This window comes from Saimiri boliviensis, chromosome 7 (assembly GCF_048565385.1).
Source record: "Saimiri boliviensis isolate mSaiBol1 chromosome 7, mSaiBol1.pri, whole genome shotgun sequence".
NCBI classification, from domain to species: domain Eukaryota; kingdom Metazoa; phylum Chordata; class Mammalia; order Primates; family Cebidae; genus Saimiri; species Saimiri boliviensis.
In genome coordinates, this window is record NC_133455.1 from 29649165 (window position 1) to 29673304 (window position 24140).

Sequence of the window (24140 nt, forward strand, 5' to 3'; positions counted from 1 at the left end):
GATGGTGGAAAATAACTTAAGTGGACTGAGAGAAAATAATTGTCAACCTAGAACTGCACATCCAGCAAAACTATATTCAAGCACAAGGATAAAATAAAGACATTTTCTTTTTTTTTTTTTTTTTTTTTTTTTTTTTTTTTTTTTTTTTAAGAAGAGGAAGAAAGAGAAAGAGGAAGAGGGAGAGAGGATGGGGGTATTGCTTTATTGCCCAGGCTAGAATGCAGTCTAAATATGGGTATGCCTACAATTGTCCTCAATAATGGTGACATGAAAGAAAATGAGGGAAGAGAATAACAAACAAGGAGCCAACCAAGATTTCATTTAAACCTCTAAATTGATATGATGTGGTACTGATGAGAGTGTATATTTTGTATATTTAAAGTGGAGAGTTCTATAAATGTTAATTACATTTACTTGTTCCAGATCTGAGTTCAAGACCTAAATATCGTTGTTAATTTTCTGTCTCATTGATCTGTCTAATATTAATGTTGAAGTCTCCCACTATTATTATGTGGGAGTCTAAGTCTCTTTATAAGTCCTGTATGTCTAGGTATTCCTGTACTGGGTGCGTATATATTTAGGATCTTTAGCTCTTCTTGTTGTTGCATTGATCCTTTTATCATTATGTAATGTCCTTCTTTGCTTCTTTTGATCTTTGTTGCTTAATTGTAACTTCTATTTTTTATTTATTTATTTTAGCTCTCTGTTTGGTTGGTAAATCTTTCTCCATCCCTTGTTTAGAGTCTTTGTGTATCCTTGAATGTGAGATGGATCTGGATGCAGCATACTGATGGGTTTTAGTTTTTTATTCAAATTGCCTGTCTTTGGATTGGGGGATTTAGTCAATTTAAATTTGGAATTAATAATAATATATGTGAGTTTAATACTGTCATTAGCTGGCTATTTTGTCCATTAGTTGATATAAATTCTTCATTATATTGATGCTCTTTTTGATAATTTTTTTAGAAAGGCTGATACTGTTTGTTCCTTTCATATGTGTAGTGGTTCTTTCAGAAGCTCTTGCAAAGCAGGCCTGGTGGTGATGAAATCTCTGAGTGCTTGCTTATTCACAAAAAACTTTATTTTTCCTTCGCATGTGAAGCTTAGCTTGGCTGGATGTGATATTCTGGGTTGAAAGTTCTTTTCTTTAAGGATGTTGAATATTGGCCCCAAATAAAGACATTTTCAAACAGACCTGAGAGTTTACCACCAGTTGACCCTCACTAAAGGTTATTCTAAAGGATTTTCTTTAAGAAGGAAAAGTGTAATCCCAGACAGATCTGAGATGCAAAAAAGAGTGATTATGAAGGATATTGATAAGTATGTGCATAAATCAAAATAACGGCTGCATAAAATAAGAACACTAATAATGACAATGTCTAACTTGTGGAGGGAAAGAACAGCAATTTAGAGATCTAAAATATTGGACAACAACAACTTTCAGTTTGGCAGAGAGATGGTCAGTATGAAAGATCCTTGTTTTATTTACAAGTGTTAAATTTATTAAATATTTAGATTTTAAGTTAGTATACATGTTTTAGTATAAAGGTAAAATTGTATGAATCACTTCTTTTAAAAAAAATTATTATTATTTTTTTGTTAAAAGAAAATGAGATGGGGTGTTACCATGTTGGCCAGGCTGGTCTTGAACTCATGACCTCAGGTGATCAACCCATCTCGGCCTCCCAAAGTGCTGGGATTACAGGTGTGAGCCACCACACCCGGCCTCTATGAATAGCTTCTAAGACATAGAGGGGAGAAACTAGAAAAAGAAAAAGAAAAAATAATTTAGTCAGTTATAAAAGTGTAGTCGGGGGAAAAAGAAGAACCCAAACAAAAAGTAGAAGAACCAGGACAAATAGGTAACTAGAAAGCACATATAAGATGGTAGAAGTAAATCCAAATATATCCATTATCATAATAAACAGAAAAGGGCTAACCTTTTCAGTTAAAAGAAGATTGTCAGATTGTACTTTTTTTTTTTTTTAAAGCAATTAGCTTTATGTTGATTTTAAGAAACACACCCCAAACCATAAGGCACAAAAATGTTAAAAGTTCAAGTACAGAAGAAATATGTAGTAAACCCCCAGGAAATGTAGCCCACAAAAATAGCAGTAAAAAGAGAGTTTAGAATGAATGTCTTCAGCATTTGACTTCTGTACTTCCCTTTATTCTTAAATAGAGACAGGCTAAATTTCTTTTCTTCTGTTGAGATATGAGTAGGATTAGGAAGTGACAGCCTCTTGATTATTTAAGATTTTTCCAGTATGGTATACATTTCTTCAGTTTCATAGAGAATAAGGTTTTCCTTACTTACTTTTGGGATTTTTTCATGACAGAACAGAGTAACTAAAAATACTTTTTTAGTCAAATACATAATACCATATTTTATTTTTGGACATTACTTATCACATAATGGTATAGGTTTTACCAAAACTAACAAGAAGAGCTGCTATAGCTGTAGTAACATCAGACTAAACACTTCCTTTTCTTTTTTTTTTCTTTTTCTTTTTTTTGAGATAGAGTCTTGTTCTGTTGCCCAGGCTGAAGTACAATGGAGCGATTTCGGCTCACTGCAACCTCCAACCCCTCGGTTCAAGTGATTTTCCTGCCTCAGCCTCCCGAGTAGTTGGGATTACAGGCACCTGCGAACGCACCCAGCTAATTTTTGTATTTTTAGTAGAGATGGGGTTTCACCATCTTGGCCAGGCTAGTCTTGAACTCCTGACCTCAGGCAATCCACCCACCTCGGTCCCCCAAAGTGCTGGGATTACAGGTGTGAGCCATGGTGCCTGGCCCAGACTAAACACTTTCTAAGGAAAAACATTGGTAGAGATAAAGAAGAGAGCTATATAATACAATGATTTATTAAGAAGATGTAACTCTGAACTTTGATGCAGCTGATTATAAACCCTCAAAACTATAAAAATTGACTGAACTACAGAAGAAAAATAGAAAGACCCAATACATTAGTGGGAGATTTTAATATATCTCTGTCAGAAATTAATAGACCAAGCAGATAAAAAATCAAGAATATAGATGATTTGAACATAATTAATAGGCTTGATCTAATGAACAGTTATAGATTACATCCAATAATTCAAAAATATTGAATCTAAGCATATATGAAATATTTATTTAAATTGGCTACATGGAGACTGTAAAATTCTCCTCAATAAATTTCAGAGAATTGATGTCAAACAAAGCTTATTTTTGGACCAAAATATAACCAATTTAGAAATTAATAGCCAAAAGATAATTGGGAAATATTATACGTTTAAACAACATATGGGTTAAGAAATTAAAATTCAAAAGCATTAGAAATGAGTGATAATAAAAGTGTTATATTTCACAACATTGGAAGCAGGCAATGTAATATTAGAAGAAAATACAATTATTTAAATATGTTAGTAAAGAAGACTAGATAGTAAATTAAAAACACAAGAATAGCAGAATAAGCCCCCAAAACGTATAGGAAAGAAAATAAATAATTTAAAAACACCACCCGCACACAAGAAACACTAATAAATTAGAAAATAAACATACAAAAAGAATCAACAAAGGTAAAAGTTTGTGCTTTGAAAACAGTTAATGAAATTGACAAGCCTCTGACAATATTTGTCAAGAGAAAAATGAGAAATGCATTATAAATAATATTAAGAATTAAAACAGGGACATAATGGAATAGAATTTTTTATGCTGACTAGATTAAAATATCTGTGTATTATATACATTTTAAAGTCAATAAATCTGGACATCTAGAAAATATAACTTCTTTGAAAAATGCAGTTTACTAAAACTGACTCAAAAAGAAATGAAAATATAACCCTATAATCATTAAATAAATTGAATTAATAGTTTAAAGTTTTCCCACAAAGATAACATCAGAATAAGGTGACTTTTACCAATACAGTTATTCAGTGGGGGCAAGTAATTTAAATCCTATGCAGATTCTGTCAGTGATTAGAAAAAGAGAATATTCCCCAAGTGTTTTTATGAAGCTAGCATAACTTTGACACTAGAATAAGGTAAGGACATTATCAATTGGAAAAAGGGAATTTCACTTGTGATCATTGAAGAAGAAAAAAAGCTAAATTAAATATTAACAAACAAAATTCAGCAGTATCCTGTACTATACTAAAAACAAAATACATTATGACCAAGTTGCTTTTTAATCTCATAAATGCCTGGTTCATTTAATAGTGGAAATTCTATTAATGTAGCATCACGTCAGCATCACTGAAAGGAAATGTAGTCTTCTTAATAGCTGCAGAGGAGATAATTAATAGAATTTACTATCTGTCTCTAATTTAAAACCAAAAACTTTTACAAACTAGGAATAGAAGAAAAATTGTTTCACTTGATAAATGTATCTGCAAAAATACTAAAATATGGCAAATATCATACTTGATGGGGAAATGTATGAATTTCTGTTACCATCAGGAACAACCAAGCATATCCAGCTTCTGTTAAGACTGAAGCTTACACTATTTTGGGGGCTCTGATTCATGAGTATTAGCATCTACTTACCTGTTGATATCATCTCCTCTTATGTTTGCAACTCCACACCTAATCTTTTTTTTTTTCCTTTTTCAAACCTTTAACACATCTGTAAGCAATATTCCTTGCCTTAACTTCCCTTTGGTTGAACTATCTGAAAACTCAAGCTTCAGAACTACAAATAAGAAATTATGTATTAAAATGAGTATGAAGAAAAAAATGCACAAAAAATATTGGAGACTTCGATATTTAGGTCTTTCTATTCTGAGATCTTTTAAAACAATTTATTGGAAATGCTTCCCAATTTCGCTAGACTTCCCTTTCTGTACCTAGAATACTGCAAATTCTAACTCCTTTAACTCACAGAGGCCTATGCAAATGAGGGTCTAAGCTTTATTTGCTTCCCAGGAACCTAAGCTTTATGTCTTAGAGATGTAAACTAGTACAATAAGACAAAAATTTAAAGTTCAAAAATTTGAAAAAAAAAAAAAAAAAAAAGAAAAAAGAAAGAAACAAAGCCATTACTATTACTAGGCGATACAATTGTTCACATCAAAACCCCGAAATAATCAACAGACATTTTTTTTTGGAATTAATATGAGAACTTAGCTAGCTTGCTGTTTTAAAACAATGTATAAAATTAATTTGCATGTCTGTACTTTGGAAATGATTAGAAAGATGATTTAAAAGACATCATTACAACACCCCCCCCCCCCCCCCCACTTACCCCAACCAACCAACCAACCAATCAACCAAACCAAGCACCACCTAGGATTATATCTTGCAATAGATGGTCAAGAACTTTACATAGAAAAGTATAGAGTTTTATTGAGGCCCAGATGGGAGGATTGCTTGAGTCCAGGAGTTCAAGACCAGCCTGGGCAACATAATGAGACCCTGTCCCCACACACACACACACACACAAAATTGAAAGTCACTAGCAAGAAATACTATGTTCATGGATAGGATGATTCTGTGTCTTAAAGATGTCAGTTTTTCTCTATCATTATTATCATTGCGTTGTAAACCTGCTCTTCTTTCTACATTCATTGTTTATAGGGAGTTGAACTTGTCAGATGAATATCTACTGTGATATGTATGAAGCAAAGGAAAGAAGCATTCTTGCTGACTGACTATCAGACCTCTTGCAAACAGTATGCAGGTAATGAATAAGAGATACTACATTTTCTTACCTTTTTTAGGTTAATAGGCTTGCTCCATTTCAGCCACTAATTTTTATTCTTGATTCAGTGTCACTGATATAGTTCAGCTGTTCCTCTTAGTTTCCATATTTATCCATATTCACATCATTGTAAATTACAGCATAATTTTACATACTTTCATAAATTATTATTTTTTGCCATTATTAGGGACATGTTACGTTTATGTTAGGAAAATCTGGAAATGTGTTTCCTTTGCTATTATTTATATCTTATCTTACTAAGGTAAACCCACACCATTGTGGCTGAGGCATATGTGCTCACTTTAAAGCAGCTGGTATTGTTCCTAAGAAGTTGCACAAGCCCAGGCTTTTAACTAAAGTCAGAAACTTTTCACTGACAAAAAAACTACAAATGCCCTTGTAATGGTAAGAATGATTCTGTGTTAGTTCTCTTTTGCTGCTGTAACACATTACCGCAAACTTAGTGGCTTAAAACAGTACAAATTTATTATCTTCCAGTTAGTTCTGTAGGTTCAGAAGTCTGACACGTGTCTCACTGGGTCAAAATCTAGGTGTTGGCAAGTTTGCATTCCCTTCTGTAGACTTTAGAGGAGCTTCTGTTTCTTTTCCTTTCTAGCTTCTGAAGACTGTCTGAATTCCTTGACTTTTGTTTCTTTTACTCCATCTTCAAAACAAGTAACAGAGGGTTTAGTCTTCCTCACATCACATCATTCCAACCTCCTCTTCTGCCTCCCTCTTCAACCACTATGTTGGATTTTATTATGTTGGATCCCGGATAATCCAGGATGATCTCCCTTTCTCAAAGTTCTTAATCACATTTGCAACATTCCTTTTGCCACCTGAGGTAACCTTCACAAGTTCTAGGCATTAGGACATGGACATCTGGCCAGGAATGAGGGCAAGTTCTCTAACTTCCTGTTCCTTCCCCCTGCTCACTCTTCTCTGGCCACATTGCCCCACTCCAGACTTGGTGTTCGCTTACTCTTCCCTTGCAGTAAAATGCTTTCACTCAGAGATTCTTATGGCTTACTCCCATACTTTGTTCATTTCTCTGTTCAGAAATCCTGCCATGAGCACTATACCTGAAATTTATCCTATGCTTTCTAAACTCTTACCATGTATTGTTTTTCTTCATAACACTTCCCACTTCTGTGGCTCCCCTTCTGAAAATTCATCTCCCTTAGGGTAGAAACTTGGTCAGCTTTGTTCCTCAGTGTTACTCAGGGTCTAGCTCGGTGTCTGGTACATAAGATCTATGATGCATGCATGAATCAATTTTTTAATTTCATCCCTTAACAGCACACTTTTCTTTTCAGGAAGCTGGATCACAGTGAAATCTCTATAATTTGAATTAGAGTTGAATTTCAAATTGAAGTATGAGAGCTATTGCCATTTTACTTTGTTATTTCACTGAGAGTGCTATTTGAGTAGCCAGATTTTCAACTGACATCAGTAATACTCAGTGAGATATATTAAGTATCCTTCTGTGAATACCCTACTATTGGTTGTATTCTTTTGGAGTAGGGATTGATAATAATAGTGATAAAGACAATTAGCATCATCTTTGCTAGCATTTATGGAATACTTGCTATGTGCCATTAGTAAGTCCTTTACTTACATTATTTTATTTAATTTTCTCACTCCATGAGGTCATAAAATACACATTTACTCTTTTGTCTGCCCAAGAAAACTTACCCCCTTACCCAACACTTTCTTTAGGAAACTGCTTATCTCTATTCCAACCAAATGGTTTTGGGAACATCCCAAGAACAATCCTTTGGCCTCTTGGCTGTCAGGATGGATATATGAACCAGTCTGGATCAATCAATCCTTTAGTGGGAATACTATAGTTAACACATAATCCATATCAAGCCAGAGTTCTTCCTCTCAGTTTTTGGGCTCACTATGGGAAGAGAGACTTTCTTTTCCTCTTGGGTCCAAAAATGGCAAGGATATGGCCTGGAGCTACTATGGCGAAGTAGACAGAGGAAATGGATCAGGGACAGGAGTCAGATGCCCTGACTTATACAGTACGTGGTCACATTTTCTCCACTTGATAGATGAACAAACATGTCTCAGAGCTGTTATTTTCCACAGGACAGATAGCTTGTAAATAGCTAGTGAATGGGGGGATTTGACCCCACATCAGCCTGATTTCATTATCTGTATTTTCTTTTACTTTGCTGTATGCCCTGATATCTTAGCCACTTACCCTTTCCATTCTTCCTGTTTTCTGAAAACACATGGCAAAGAAATGCATACTCTTTATTTCTAAAAATGTGGTTCTCGGACAGTTGTTGTTCATCTGTACATCTTATACTTGATGAATATGTTCACTTGTGGGCCTAGGGCTGGAATGACAAACAGGCCCCATCTTCTGTGTTAATTCCAGTGGAATAAAAGTGATTATTTACAGCTTTGTGTTGAGAAGGATTCTGAGGCTTCATCTGGCCTAGCAGAATAGGAGGAAAGTGATCTTAACTATTAAATTTGTTCAAAATGTTTCATAACTCAGATTGTACTTTGGAAATACAGAGGTATACTTTTCAGCATCCAAGAAGTGTTCAGCTTGTTTTTCAGCTCAAAAATATTTTGTTAGCTAGAAACTCAACTTGTGCACCAAACCAAATTCCTCAATAGTCTCTTCACTGTGGAATGATGACATCTTCTAATAATCATCTTCCTTTGCAAAATGCCCAGACGGTTATATGCTACAATGATAGGAACAGCAACATGACCTGAATTTAGATTCTGGAACGGAATGTCATTTATTGGGACCACTCTTTTTTTGGTGAGAGAGATGCTAAATCACAGCCACCCTGAGAAAATTGTCATGCACTGGTATTGTTGAACATTTTCTAACAATCAAATTGGGCCTCACATTTTGTTGGTTGGAAGTTCCATTTCTTCATCTTTGGTCCAAGTTACTTAGCAATGACCAATCAAACTATGTGCCCACCATATTGTTTTGCGTGTTTGACTAGAACATTGACAGATTAATAGGAAGGGTAAATAGCAGAGCACAACTGTCGGGGCCCAGTGTGGGGCAGCAGGATTGACTGCTCCGGACTTTGTTGTGTTTGCTCAGAGGAAGCCGCAGCAAAAGCCTGCTGGGATGAGGTGACCTGGGTCATGGGCATTTGTTTTTTGTCTCTATAGAAAACAATTGTTTTCTCAATGGAAGATGGCTTTTTTCTGAATCTACATGGTTCCACCGATGAGGAAGCATTTGCCATTCCAGGGTGCTTGCTAAAACATAGACATACACATAAAAAGGCCACACAAAAGTTCAAATTTACTGTATTTTTCAGAGAATCCTTTGACTTATGTTAACTAGGAGAGAAGCCTAACTCTGGAAAATTTATCTTGAGAATCTCTGAACCTTCATCTATTTACTGCTAATTCCCAATATTTGATGCTTAGAAAATTATGAAATTTCAAAATCCAGCCACGTTTTCTTCCCCCACAGGTCATGAAGGTAGAACCCATTAACGTGTAGTACTGTTGATTTTGTAAACCCTGGCTTTGGTAAAAAAATTATTTTGATTTCAAAATTGCTCTAATCTGAATTGATATGGATGAAATACATTAATAATAAAGGAAAACCTACTTTAGGTAAGATTTAATTAATCAAAAGTGGTGGCTTGATTTAAAAGCCAGAACTATATTTTTGGTTGATAGATTTATTTGAGCATGACCATTTTATATTTACAAATTTATCATAGTTCTTTAGAAAAAGGTTTCCTTTAAATAAAAGACTCCAAAGGGTTCCATATGGATTTTTGATGAATTACCATTGATCATTCTTGATGTATTTTATACATATGTATACACACACACACATACATACATGTATACATACATGCAGACATACATAGAGATAGAGACAGAGAATAGAGCTAGCTAGAGAGGGATCAAGAATATAAATACACATGTATGTGTGTATATATGTGTTATATACACACATTCCTATATATATGTGTGTGTATATGTATATTCAATCAGCCAGACTCTCTTTCTGATCTGGTAGGAAAGAATAGGGGGTCAAATGGCACTCTACGATTTTCTGTTTAGCAGAATTAAATTACCAAACAGAAAATCATAGAGTACTATTTTCCAACCTTTTCTTCCTCTTCACCTTCTCTTCTCTTTACTCCTTTCCTTTTTTGTCCTTACCTTTCCAGAGCTTAGGGCTTAGGAAGAGCATAAGAGTGTTATTGATGGTGGTTGTGTGAATCATTTTAGTTTCTGGCTGCCTACTTCAAGTCCTGTTGAGCATTTTGCATTTCTAAAACTGAGAGACCACCGTGGGATCGGGTGGTAGATGTTGGTGTACTCTAAACAAATGAAGGAAATCCCCCCTCCAAAAATCAAGGAATGAAAACCTCATTGACATTGAAAACTAAGACTGATCTGAGTATTAAGAAACATCAAGACATCTGCACTAATATTATATCCTTTTTATTCATTTAAAATTAACCAGTATTTATTATGCACATCCTCTCTGCTACTCAGAGGCTACTTTCTGCCCTCACGGACCTGATAGTCTTGGGTTGAGGCATGGGGAAAGCTAATCATCCAAAGAATTACGATATACTATTCCCAATTCCCCATAGTATTAATTACAATATAGAGAGAGGGAGTGAGACCAAGAGACTGGCACTAACTCTGTTTTTTCAAGACACAGGAAGATGCATGCCTCTGTGGTTCTGTGGCTCTTTATTTAGGCTAATTTAATCTCATTTGCAAGCCATAAAACAAATAATGATTGTCTAGTTGACACCTGTACTATAGAAACATGGTAAGATTTGGGAAAGAGCATTGGTCTATAAGTTTTGTAGGGCAGAAATTGCACCTGTCACATTCACTGTATGGAATGAGACTGGAACTCCATGAATATCTGTGGAATGAATGGATAGATGAGAAGCCCGAAGACTGAAGTTGCCACTTATTAGCTGTGTAACTTTTAGCATGGCCTGGGGTCTGAGTATCTGTTTCTTCACTTATCAAATGGCTCTGCAATACTTGCCCATGCCACAGTATTATCATAGGATCAAAGCGTATTTCTTTAGCATCTATTATATGGGAGGCAGTAGTCTTAAGGATTTTACACGTGTTGACTAATTTCATCTCTGTAACAAAAATATGAGCCAGGTACTATTATAATTATTATTCCCATTTTACAGATGATTATGTGTCATTGGTTCTTTTGTCAACCATAAAGTACTGTATTAATCAAAGAAAGGGCATTGCAATTATTATTTCTAATATTCCAAAACACGGAAGCATGCAGATACCCTCTATGAAGTTCAGTTTCTTGTCTGACTCTTGTGTCTGTCTTACACTGCAGTTCTCTGAGATTTATAGTATGAGAATATTTTGGGCATCCATTTTAATTAAGGAACTTTGAATGATATAGAATTAAAAGCCTTGCAAATCTCCTCCAGAAAGAAAGATATATCTTCATTTTGAATATGTATGCCCTGGAATTGGAACCAAAAAGCCACCAGGACCTGCTGCCATGCAACAGATGAGCTTCTCTTTGACTCCGTTTTCCCCATGGGCACAGGGCCTCTCCCTGCTTTTCTCTGAGTGTGTGTTCCATCCTTTTTTTGCTTCCACATGGCTTCTTCTGTTTCTTCATCATGTGGTTTGTCCATAATTACTATGGCCTTTCCATGCCCAATGCTGTCTCGTGCACTTATAGTTCTACTCTCACAGTTCTTTCATAAATAAATGAAAGAAAATGATGGGAAAATAATCCCATCATTCTAATTGCTGAGATTGGTCTAGCTGATTTTCTCATGCTCTGCCACATCACAGTTCTCTGGTCAGCTGATGTTATAAACATCTGGAGCAAGGAGGACAGACAGTGTCCTGAACTGTGAGCCTGGTGGGGTTTGTGACGGGTTGTTCCATCCACCAACTGAATGTAAAATATGATTGAGGAATCAATTTTATTGTTTGCTAAATGTACCAAATAGGGCTTTTTATTAAATAGTCTCATATTAGAAAGAGAATTTGTGAATAGAGATTATAAGACTTCTTTCTAATTTTAAAAATTGAGTTGTATTAAAACTTTTTGTTTTTAACTTGTAGGTAGTGACCTTCAGTTTATAAGAAGAAAAGAGTTTTGAAATAATGACCTCTCAGATTTTAAGTCAAATGGGAGAAGGTAGTGAAGTGAAGTTTTAGTCTCTGTGTTGTGATCAATTTGCAGCAGGTTACACAATCAATTTCATGGGTTACTATGTACATTTTTAGAAAAGAGAAATGGATTGGAAAAATAGAGAGGTCAATGTGCTATATACATTGTAAGATGTTCTTGTTTCTTGATACTTTTATTTCAGTTATATACATGTGGATATTTATTGGCCATGATGTAAGATGCATTTCTTACCATGGGTTATAGACCAAAAGCTTTTAAGTTACCAGTGTAGAAGTTAAGACCTGGGTTTGGGGTCCTATGACCCTGGGTCCAAATGGCTCTCTCATTTAGGGACTGTGTTACCTTACAATTCCAAACTACAGCTTCCTCTTCAACAAAATAAGTTAATGTGACTTACCTCATACAATTAAGATGCCAAATCAATGTGAGCACAGTGCTTAGCATACAATTCAACATAGCTTTTATTGTTATTTTAAACGAAATTGACCTCTGTTGGCTATTTAGGTTAAGTATGTGAAGTTTCTGGAAATGCTTTACATCAGAGATGTGGATAGGAATTATGAACTGGGATAGGAAGTAGAGGAAAAATAAAGAGCAGAGAAAACATCTCAGACATTTTCATGGCAACAGGAAAATCCATTTCTAGGTCTTTTCATGTGTTCTAGGTGACATTCAAGTCTCTTTTTCAATGCATCCGTGAAACACATTAATATTATATGTTGTTATGAATGCACTGATTCAATCCACAGAGATTCTTGAAAGAATGATGGGGACATTGGTATCTCACAAGTTGAGTAAGGAAAGGAAAAAGTGGAGAGTAATGCAGTGAGACACCATTCGTTTCACCTCTTTTTTTGCGGCACAACAAATGCTCCAGAACATAGTAGTGTAAAACAACAATTTCATTATGCTCATTAATTGTGGGAGTCAGGAATTCAGACAGAGCACAGTAAGGATGACTTGCTTCTGCTCCATGATGTCTGAGGCATTCACTGGGCAATCACAGAGGCTAAGGTTGACTCAGATGGCTGGGGACTGGAATGATCTGGAAGCTTCTTCACTCACATGCTTGGCACCTGGGCTGGGGTGATTCGAAGGCTGTGTTCAGCTGGAACTGCAAATCAGCACGACTACTCAGGGCCTCTCTATGTGGTATGAACTTCTTCATAGTACAATGGCCTCAGGGTATTGGTGCTTCTCACAGGATGGCTAGCATCTCCAAGAACAAGTGTTCCCAAAAGACAAAGAGGAAGATGCATTGCCTTTAATCACCTAGCCTCACAAATCACATAGCATCAGGTCCATAGTCAGTTGGTCAAAGCAGTCACAAACTCGCCCAGATTCAAGGGGTGGGGACAAAGATCCTTTTTCTCATCAGGAAGAATTGAGAATTGAATATAAAAATTAAAAGGGTGGTAACAAGTGAAATCTTTAGTTGTATGCTTTATACCTTCACATTCTCACCATGATTGAACCACAGATGACTCGGGTAAATAGAGAGAGACCATGAGGAGTCATTTATGTTTGATTGTAGATGGTCTCTTGAGATATCTTCAGAATGGACTGAGCTTCCTAATGATACTTTGCTTTGGTTAATTCTGAAACAACTTCATATTTGACTTCTTCCTTCCAAAAGTTAAAATTAAAAAGCTACCAGATGTCAGGAGCACCAGCCTGGGACGGTGTAAAAGCCTTGAAAAATCAGTGGGGCAAACAGCTTTACCAAACCACAGTTAAAAGTCTCCTCTGTCTCTCTATTCTTTCTACATTTCTTCTTAAAGCAGGTTCTATCTTTAAAAATCTCTAGTTAGGGACACTGGGATGAGAAATAGAAGAATTTTTGGATTTTATTCCTGAGTTCATCACTACAGAGTGGCCTGGGTAAACCATTTCACCTTCAGTATGTTCCATGCTCTTTGAGGTCACTTTCAGTATTCAGCGACTCATTTTATGGCTTTCCAAATGGCCCAAATATGTTAATTTTATGAGCAAAGTAAGCTATACATAATGCATTTTATACACATAAGCTGAAAATGTGACTTTTGATCTGTTGTTTTACCTGTCAAATTAGCACAGATTAAAAACTCAATGTTGGTGAAAGTGCATTAATAAAGGCCTCTTCTATCATGCAGCTGAACACACTATCTAATTGATGTGGCTTTTCCGCAAAGCAATTTGACTTGATATCAAATACGTTGAAACATCCATGCCTGTTGATTCCACTCCTCCTTTCTGAGAATCTATCTTGAAAACCTAATTAGAGTGGGAGACCAAGATTTCTGTATAAGGATGTTCACTGCTATGTTACTAATAGTTAGGCAATAATGGAAACCACCTATATTGTCTAATAATCTGAACCTTTTATAACTTACAGTACATACAAATAATGATATTATGTGGCCAGAAAATCAGATTTTCTTTAAAAAAGTATTCATACAAAATAAATTTGCATAAAGTAAAGTCTGTATAGAGAAAAACTGTAAGGAACTGCATCAAGATGTCTAGATACAATTACTGCTGATTTTGTCTGTGTTTGGAGGTCTTTCTGTTTTTCAAAAATCTATAATGAATGTGTATTTTTTTGTGTGTGTGATTTTTTTTTTCCACTCTGTTGCCAGGCTGGAGTGCAGTGGCGCAATCTTGGTTTACTGCAACCTCTACCTCCTGGGTTCAAATGATTCTCCTGCCTCAGCCTCCTGAGTAGCTGGGACTTCAAGTGCCCACCACCACGCCTGGCTAATTTTTGTATTTTTTAGGAGAGATGGGGTTTCACCATGTTGGCCAGGATGGTCTTGATCTCCTGACCTCGTGTTCTGCCCTCCTCAGCCTCCTAAAGTGCTGGGATTACAGGGGTGAGCCACTGCACTGGACTGCCTTCCTGAGTTTAACACTCACAAATGCTATGCCTTCTGCCCCGCACCTTCCCAAGCTCCCTGCTCCCTTGAACACCACAATTGGACGTCCCATACTGGGAACTGGATCTGAGATGTGAAGGTGCTCTGGGGATGAGAAACGAAGTCAGCTAGGAGGTCAGGTGTGAGATCTTCCATGGTTATGCACTGCACAGGCACTAGGCCACCCAAGGCCTGCATGTGGCCCCTGGTTGAAGGCTTCAAATCTACAAGGCTACTAGCTAGATTTTACTGGAGTAAATTACCCCTGCTTTGCAAGAACATTAACAAGTTACCATGAAAATGCTATCATGAGCAGCACAAATGTCTCTCAAAGGCTCACTTCAGCCAGCTTTTTTTGTCCCAACTCGTAAGATTCACTTGTTAGTTCTACAAAAAGGGAAAACTGAATCTTGAGGTAATTTGCACTTTGGGTGAATTCATCAATTCGTCTTTTTCCCATAGGGTTTGGTTTGTATCCAGGCTTATGAACAACTTTTGTAAGAAGCAATAGCAGTTGCGTGGGCACTTGAAATGGGAGAGAATTCTAAAGTCACTGCCTCCTGTTAAACAACAAGAAGGGGGAGGATTGCCTCTTAGTCCAGAGTAAAAGAGATCTGAATTAAAAACAATGAGAATTTTAACTTTAAAAGTCTGATTCTGGAAGCAACTACAGGCTACTACAACTTGTATGTATTATAGTTTGCATTTTGAAACTTACTAGTCTGGTTAATAAAATTGCATAGCAATCCCATGAATGTAACTATCATATGCATTACATTTAGGGTCCTTGGATGATACACACCCAGTGAATCCTAAGAAACCATGCACAGGTACATTTGGAATCCAGAATGACAGGTCCCAATTATGAGGATGAAAACTATATACATCAATTCCTCTTTGAATGCAAGCATTCTATAATTGTCTGATCATTACATCTAATTAAAATTTAAATGCAGGCTCAATAAAATCAAGAAGGTGATTAAGAAGTTTATTAAATAATGATATTTAACATAAATTTGTATAGGCTGAATTTACATTATCAATGAGAGTTTGTTCTTAGATTGACTCACATTCAGAAATGTTATTTTCCAAAGCACTAGAGTCTGAAACTTTATCTATTTTGTATATTTTAATTAAAGTTTGGTATTGGTACAAATTATTTCCATTCTGAAATAGATTCACCTGGTTAGGACAACCAGAGACCTAGGTAGAAAAAAAATCTAGCTTTCTAATCTGCATATAGGTAGAATACCCCGCAGGAGGGCTAAATATGTAAAGAAGGGAGAAAAACAACCCCCCAAAAATGGATACATAGAAATTCACTAAAATACAAAGAAGTTTGGTTTTTAGTAATGTCAGGAAGTTCCCCAAATTAGAATAGCTAGACCACAGCATACATGAAGTTTTGTGTCATTGAAAATCAAATCTTTTAAATTACATATGGCAATGGGCACCATAATCTTGTTAATGCTTTGAATCTCAGGATATCCTAGCCTATCCCTGCTCAAATGAAAAGGATAAGCTTAAGCTCTCTTGATATTTGGGCTTTTAAAATAGAAGTGTACTGAAGTGCATTGGCCCAAGAGAAAAAACAGTAGACATCAGCCCACCTGTTCCACCCTCCAGTGGGTCCTGAGGACGAGACCCTCACTCTTACCATCAGGACTCTTCAGGCTCATGGTTTGACATGGGATGGGTCATTGCTTTCCTTTAATTGTGTTTGGAGGTGGGAACAGTCCCAAAATGCACTGTGTGCAAAGATTTATATCCATCAGATCATTTTGCAGCCATCTCCCGTTTTTCAACAGGGGTCTTTGCCTTTCTGTCTAGTCCCCATTCTCCCCATTAATACAATAAGGATATTCTAAGTTGTAATATACAATGGTTATATAATGATTAGGTTAATATATACATATTTTATAATTCTAGTAAATAGCAAATCTTAATTTTATAAATAAAATTCTGGTAAATACATGGGTTCTCATCAGTGATATGCACAGAGAAGGAGAATGCTTTCTTATATCATATTATCTGATATGTAACAGACAATTTACGGTGGTAAACATTTGTTTTGCTCAGGTGTTTGAGAGGTTCAGCTACTTTGGTCTGGTTCTCAGCATGGCTCCCTCACATGCTTTTGGTCAGCTGTGGATTCACTAGGCAGCAAGGTTGATTTTGGCTTGGGATTGGTTGGCTGTTGGCTGATCTAGAGGGCATTGTCTGGGAAGACTGGGTGACTTAGCTCTGCTCTGTCTATCATCCTCTAGCAGGCTAGCCAGGGAATATTCTCATGGCAATGGCAGAGGGCAGGACTGAACAACTCCAATAGTGCCTCCCCTTGAAGTCTGTGCTTGTGTTTGCATTCACTAGCATCACATTGGCCAAAGCAAGTCACATGGCTGAGCCTAGATTCCAGTGGGAGGTGCCACAACGTTATATGGCAAAGGGATATGGATGCAGAGACAGGTGAATGACCCCAGCCCTAAATGCAATCAGTGTACCACATGGGGTTACATTTTAAAACATTATATGATTTATTTTGCAACCAAAAAGTGAAAGAAAGGAAGATGAAGAAAGGGAGAGACAGAAGTCTGTTTCTTTTTATAACTTATTATTAAAAGTGGTAAGTACTTTTGCTGAATTTATTCATTAGAAGTGAGGTGCAACTTTCAGCTCATACTTAAGGAAAAGTGTTATATAGGGTGTGAATCATAGGAGTGAGAGATGGATCAGTAAGGAGTATCTTAGAGGCTGCCACGACAAAACCTTCTGGAAGACTCGATGTGCACCAAGGTTTGGGAAATATTGAATTACTGTACGAAGATGAAGGAAATATTCAGGTCCTTCATCTTTGTACCTTGAGTATGTATAAAATTCTACTCACGAGGTAATAATAAATAGCCAATCAATCAAACAAACAAAAAAGTCCAGGATCAGACACATTTATAACTGAATTCTACCAGAGGGACGGAAGAGCTGGTACCATTTCTTCTGAAACTATTCCAAACAATTGAAAAAGAGAGACTCCTCCCTAAGTCATTTTATCAGGCCCGCATCATCCTGATACCAAAACCTGGCAGAATGCAACAACAAAAAAGAAAACTTCAGGTCAATATTCCTGATGAACATTGATGCAAAAATCCTCAATAAAATACTGACAAACCGAATCCAGCAGCACACAAAAAGCTTATCCACCACAATCAAGTCAACTTCATCCCTGGGATGCAAGTCTTATTCAACATGCACAAATCAATATATGTAACTTGTTACATAAACAGAACTGAAGACAAAAACCATGATTATCTCAATACATGCAGAAAAGTCCTTCAATAAAATTTAACATCCCTTCATGCTAAAAACTCTTGATAAACTAGGTATTAATGAAACATACCTCAAAATAAAAGCCATTTATGACAAACCCACAGCCAATATCATAATGAATGGACAAAAGTTGGAAGCATTCCCCTTGGAAAGCAGCGTAAGCAAGGATATCCTCTCTCACCCCTCCTATTCAACAGAGTATTGGAAGTTCTTGCCAGGACTATCAGGCAAGAGAAAGAAATAAACAGTATTCAAATATGAAGAGAGGAAGTCAAATGGTCACTGTTTGCAGATGACATGATTCTATATCTAGAAAACTCCATCATTTTAGCCCAAAATCTTCTTAAGTTGATAAGCAATTCAGCAAAGTCTCAGGATACAAAATCAATGTGCAAAAATCAAAAGCATTGCTATACACCAACAATTGATAAGCAGAGAGCCAAATTATAAATGAACTCCCATTCACAATTGTTACAAAGGGAATAAAATACTTAGGAATGCAGCTAACAAGGGAAGTGAAGGATCTGTTCAAGGAGAACTACAAACCACTGCTCAAGGAAATCAGAGAGGACACAAACAAATGGAGAAACATTCCATGCTCATAGATAGGAAGAATCAATATCATGAAAATGGCCATACTACTCAAATTAATTTATAGATTCAATCCTCTTCCCATTAAACTACCATTGACAGTCTTCACAGAATTAGAAAAAATTACTTTAAAATTCATATGGAACACAAAAAAAGAGCTCTTATAGCCAAGAGAATTGCAAGTAAAAAGAGTAAAGTAAAAAGAACAAAGCTGGAGGCATCATGCCACCTGATTTCAAACTATGCTACAAGGCTACAGTAACCAAAATAGCATGGTACTGGTACAAAAACAGACACATAGACCAATGGAACAGAATAGGGAACTCAGGAATAAGACTGCATATTTACAACCATCTGATCTTTAACAAACCTGACAAAAACAAGCAATGGGGAAAGGATTCCCTATTTAATAAATGGTGCTGGGAGAACTGGCTAGCAATATGCAGAAAACTGAAACTGGACCCCTTCCTTATACCTTATACAAAAATTAAATCTAGATGGACTAAAAATCCAAAACTATAAAAACACTAGAAGGAAATCTAGACAATACCATTCGAGACATAGGCACTGGCAAATATTTTACTATGAAAACATCAAAAGCAATTGCAACAAAAGCAAAAATTGACAAATGGGAATTAATTAAACTAAAGAGCTTATGCCCAGCAACAGAAACTATCATCAGAGTGAACAGACAACCTACAGACTGGGAGAAAATTTTTGTAGTCTATCCATCTGACAAAGGTCTAATATCCAGAATCTATAAGGAACTTAAAGTTACAAGAAAAAAGAAAACATTAAAAAGTGGGCAAGGACGTGAACAGACACTTACCAAAAGAAGACATTTTTTGACCAATAAACATATGAAAAAAAGTTCAATATACTGATCATTAGAAAAATGAAACTCAAAACCACCATGAGATACCATCTCATGCCTGTCAGAATGGCAATTATTAAAAGTCAAAAAATACCAGATGCTGATGAGGCTCTGGGGAAATAGAAAGGTTTTTACACTGTTGATGGGAAATCAAATTAGTTTAACCATTGTGGAAGACAGTGTGGCAATTCCTCAAAGACCTAAAACCAGAAATGCCATTTGACCCAGCAATCTCATTACAGGGTATATACCCAAAGGAATATAAATAATTCTATTGCAAAGGTACATGCATGTGTATGTTCATTGCAGCACTATTTGTAATAGCAAAGAGATGGAATCAACCCAAATACCTATCAATGATAGACTAGATAAAGAAAATGTGGTACATATACACCATGGGATACTATGCAGCCACAAAAAGGAATGAGATCATGTCCTCTGCAGGGACATGGATGGAGCAGGAAGCCAATATCCTCATATCCTCAGCAAACTAACACAGGAACAGAAAATTAAATACCACATGTTCTCATTGATAAGTGGGAGCTGAAAGTGAGAACACATGAACACAGGAAGGTGCCTTTTTGGGGTCGGGAGAAGCGGAGTATCAGGACAAACAGCTAATGCATGTGGGGCTTAATACCTAGGTGATGGGTTATTAGGTGCAGCAAACCACCATGACACATGTTTACCTATGTAACAAACCTGCATGTCCTGCACATGTATTCTGACACTTAAAAGAAAAAAATTTACTGATGAGGTACTGTGGATTCTAGAAGGTACAATGGAAAGTTTTAGGTCTGTGGCTCTGAAACACTTTCTTTTTTTTTTTTTTTTTTTTTTTTTTTTTTTTTTTTTTTTTGAGACGGAGTTTCGCTCTTGTTACCCAGGCTGGAGTGCAATGGCGTGATCTCGGCTCACCGCAACCTCCGCCTCCTGGGTTCAGGCAATTCTCCTGCCTCAGCCTCCTGAGTAGCTGGGATTACAGGCACGCGCCACCACGCCCAGCTAGTTTTTTGTATTTTTAGTAGAGACGGGGTTTCACTATGTTGACCAGGATGGTCTCGATCTCTCGACCTCGTGATCCACCCGCCTCGGCCTCCCAAAGTGCTGGGATTACAGGCTTGAGCCACCGCGCCCGGCTGAAACACTTTCGATAGCATTCCACATTTGGAAATATAGTTTCCATCCCATTGTAGTAACACCTCCACCCAAACTGCTTATAATGATATTTATCTCACTACATGTGATATATGTGGATATTAAATTTCCTGTTCTAGTCTATTCTACTCCATTTGATTCCATTCTAGTCTATTTACATAACTGGTATTTGTGTCTGGCTAAATTGACCTCACAACTAGTAGTTATAAAATGTTTATTTAGGGAAGTTAAGGAGAACTAGAAGAGGAAGGGTTCAAATAGTGAGACAGAAAAATCTTAACTCCTCAGTGAGTCTTGATAATCCTGGTCAGGTAATAATCCAATAGCTACCAGTTACTAAACACTTACTGTGTGCCAGGCACTGCATTAAACTTTTATGTCTGCACTTTGTTTTCTGTTTAATTTTCACAGCGATCCCAATATATATAAGTCTCGTTTTCAGTTGGAAATAATGGAACAGTTTCGTTAGCACAAGGGAAACTGGGGCTCAAATGACTTAAGTACTTTGCCGAATTTCACAAAGATAGCAAGCAACACAACCTGAATTTAAACCTGCCAGGAGTAGCTCTAAAAGCACAGCTCTTAGTCATTGCTGTGATCTTTTCCAGGATACTGCCCAGACCATGGATAAGCAATAAACAAAAGATATAAATGCATTGTTTTTATTCTGCACTGATAGGGCTTAATGAGTAATCAAAGCAATGACCCTGTCACTTCTTGAATATTTAGCCAACATACTGATGGTGCAGATATGCCTAGATTTTAACTGATGTGCAGACATGCCTAGATTTTCTATTCCTTTTTTGGTTTTACTCCTTAAACTTTAAAGGTCTGGTTGTCTTATCGAAAATGATGTATTTCTCCAATGCAGTAATGCTTTGCTTTTACGTAAAAAGCTTACTTTACTATACATTTAGTGTTTACACACATATATATTTTGTGTGTGACTTTTTGGGGGCATTCTGGTTTGGGTTGGTAAAGAAGGTGGGCTACAGCAACTGCTTATGATATATTAAGATATCATAAACATTTCAATCAAATTCTTTGGATTTAGGCTATCTTTTATAGCTTATAAAAATGGAAATGGGCTGGGCGTGGTGGCTTACACCTGTAATCCCAGCACTTTAGGAAGCCAAGGTTGGTAGATTGCCTGAGGTCAGGAGTTCGAGACCAGCCTGGCCAATATGGTGAAACCCATCTCTATTAAAAAATAATAATAAAATAATAGCCAGTTGTGATGGTACATGCCTGTAATCCCAGTTATTGAGGAGGCTGAGGCAGGAGAATTGCTTGAACCTGGCTTTTGGAAGTTGCAGTGAGCGGAGATTGCACCATTGCACTCCATCCTGGGCAACAAGAGCGAAACTCTGTCTCAAAAAACAAAACAAAACACAAAACAAAAATGGAAATAACATTCAGCTTTCTGTACTATCTTTAGATGGATTAGCATACCTGAGTCTTAAACTCCACTGTATCTGCCCTTGAGTAGACATGCCAAAGAGTCAGATATTATGAATGTGATTATTTTTCTTTGAAATGTATTATATTTCTATGGCACTTTGCCACTGACAAAGCTCTTTTCTAGATATTTTTCTTCTTTAGATCCTTAAGATAACCCTGGGATGAAAAAGGGGTAGATAGTTTTATGAACAGTTTTCTAGCTGTAGAAATGGAGATTCTGCACGGTTAAATGCAGCATATAGAATAGTTGGTATGCACTAAGTCATTTAATCCAAATCTCAGTGTTACAAAGGAGGAAACCAAAACTCAGAGAAGTTAGGTGACTTATTCCAGGTCACACAGCTAGTGTGTGTCAAGAAGTCAGTCAAGAATTCAAGTCTCTACATTTCTATATCAGCACTCTTTCTACTGCACTCTGCCACCCCATTCCAGTTTGTAAGTATAAATGTAGACATCACAAATGCAATATCATTTATGTCCACATGTCTGTAAGTGTTAATGGAAATATTTTATAATGCAAAATGGGTCTGGAAGATACTCTATGTATTTTTTTTCTTCTCATCAGAAATGTGTTATTCAACTTCTTAGCAGACCTAAAATTTCCTGACTTAAATTTCAAAGCCCATGATATTGTCTGTCCTTTAAAATGGACAATGTAATGCAGGATTATGTTGTTAGGGGATTATAAAAAGCTATTTGTCATTTTCAAAAGTGAGAGGGAGCTCTGATGTAGCTTAAAAAAAGTGAAGTTTTTTGCCTGAGCTAAGTGATTAGACTGCCAGCAGTCTTTTTGCATTCTCTTCAAGCATATGTTTCAAATGGCATATTTGCATATGTGTAACAATATAAAATAAAATTTCACCACAATTCAATAAATGGGGTTCACAAATTTTATTCTCATAAACATTGTGTTGCTTTATTGAAGGTTAATAGAAGACAGTATTTTTAACCAGTCTGTACTGCCCTAAAGCCCACAGACATAGAGATTCAACTGAATGATGTTAAGTTGTTCTACAACAAGTCTGCAACAGACTATAGATTGCACAGAGAACATCCCAGATGATTATGGTCAGTTGCTTCCTAACTTGCCTCCGACCCACTCCTCCATAACAACAGGAACTGAAGCTTGTTAGAGGATAGGAGTCAATCACCAGTGACCTTACACAGTATCCAAATTCACACCCTCTCAAAATTTTGAAAAATATGACATATGCATTTATGCTCACATATATATTTAGTTCCCAACTTACAGATGGGGTTTCTTACTAAAGTGTGTTTATAAATAGGTTGTTTATAACTCAAAACCATTTTCTGATAGAAATTCTCTGTCCAAAAACATTTACCAAGTGCCCAAAGCTGATCCCTCAAGCAGCTCCCATTCTTCTGGTTAGCTTCTGAAGCCAACTTCAGAAACCTTTAAGGGCAAAACTGCAGGTCCCATCGCACAGAAAGATAGAACTGTGGAGTGCGTCCAAGACTTCACCCTCAGGCCTCAGTACTGGACCCCACTCGGCAGAGATAGGGAGGTGCTGACTAAATCTGCTTACTTTTGCTCCTGTGCGGTCAGCTGGACTGCATTTCCCAATGCCTCTTGCAGTTTGATGTGACCATGCAGTTTGTTCTTGTCCAAAAATACATGTGGAAGTGATGATTTCCATGTGCCGACCTGGCCTGTAGTATTTTTTTGTTGTTGTTCTGTCCAATGTTTGGAAGAGAATGTCCCCAAGACCCTAGAGGTTGACCAAGCAAAGGTCCTTGAATCGTTGTGTAAAGGTTACCTGCTATGTACCCATGTGGACGGTTGGATATACAAAAATAGATTTCAAGGTGTAAAGTCACTGAGCTTTTGGGATTTATCCATCAGAACAGCAAGCCTTAATTAATACTCATTTTAATTTTAATTAATTAATTAATTTTTGAGACAGAATCCCACTCTGTCACCCAGGCTGGAGTGCAGTGGCATGATCTCGGCTCAGTGCAACCTCTGTC

At 36.6% G+C, this 24140-nt stretch overlaps 1 protein-coding gene across 3 annotated transcripts in view; it reads left to right on the top strand.

Moving 5' to 3' along the window:
* C7H12orf42 (chromosome 7 C12orf42 homolog) overlaps nt 1-24140 on the top strand; it is a 179331-nt gene that overhangs the window by 8257 nt on the left and 146934 nt on the right. For 2 of the 3 annotated variants that reach the window (XM_010340230.3, XM_074402320.1), the window contains exon 2: nt 5560-5662. The exons of the other annotated variant lie outside the window; for it this stretch is intronic. In XM_010340230.3, coding sequence (XP_010338532.2) covers nt 5657-5662 — 6 coding nt within the window. In that variant the 5' untranslated portion in view covers nt 5560-5656. The remainder of the gene's footprint in view (nt 1-5559; nt 5663-24140) is intronic. 3 annotated transcript variants of the gene reach the window in all.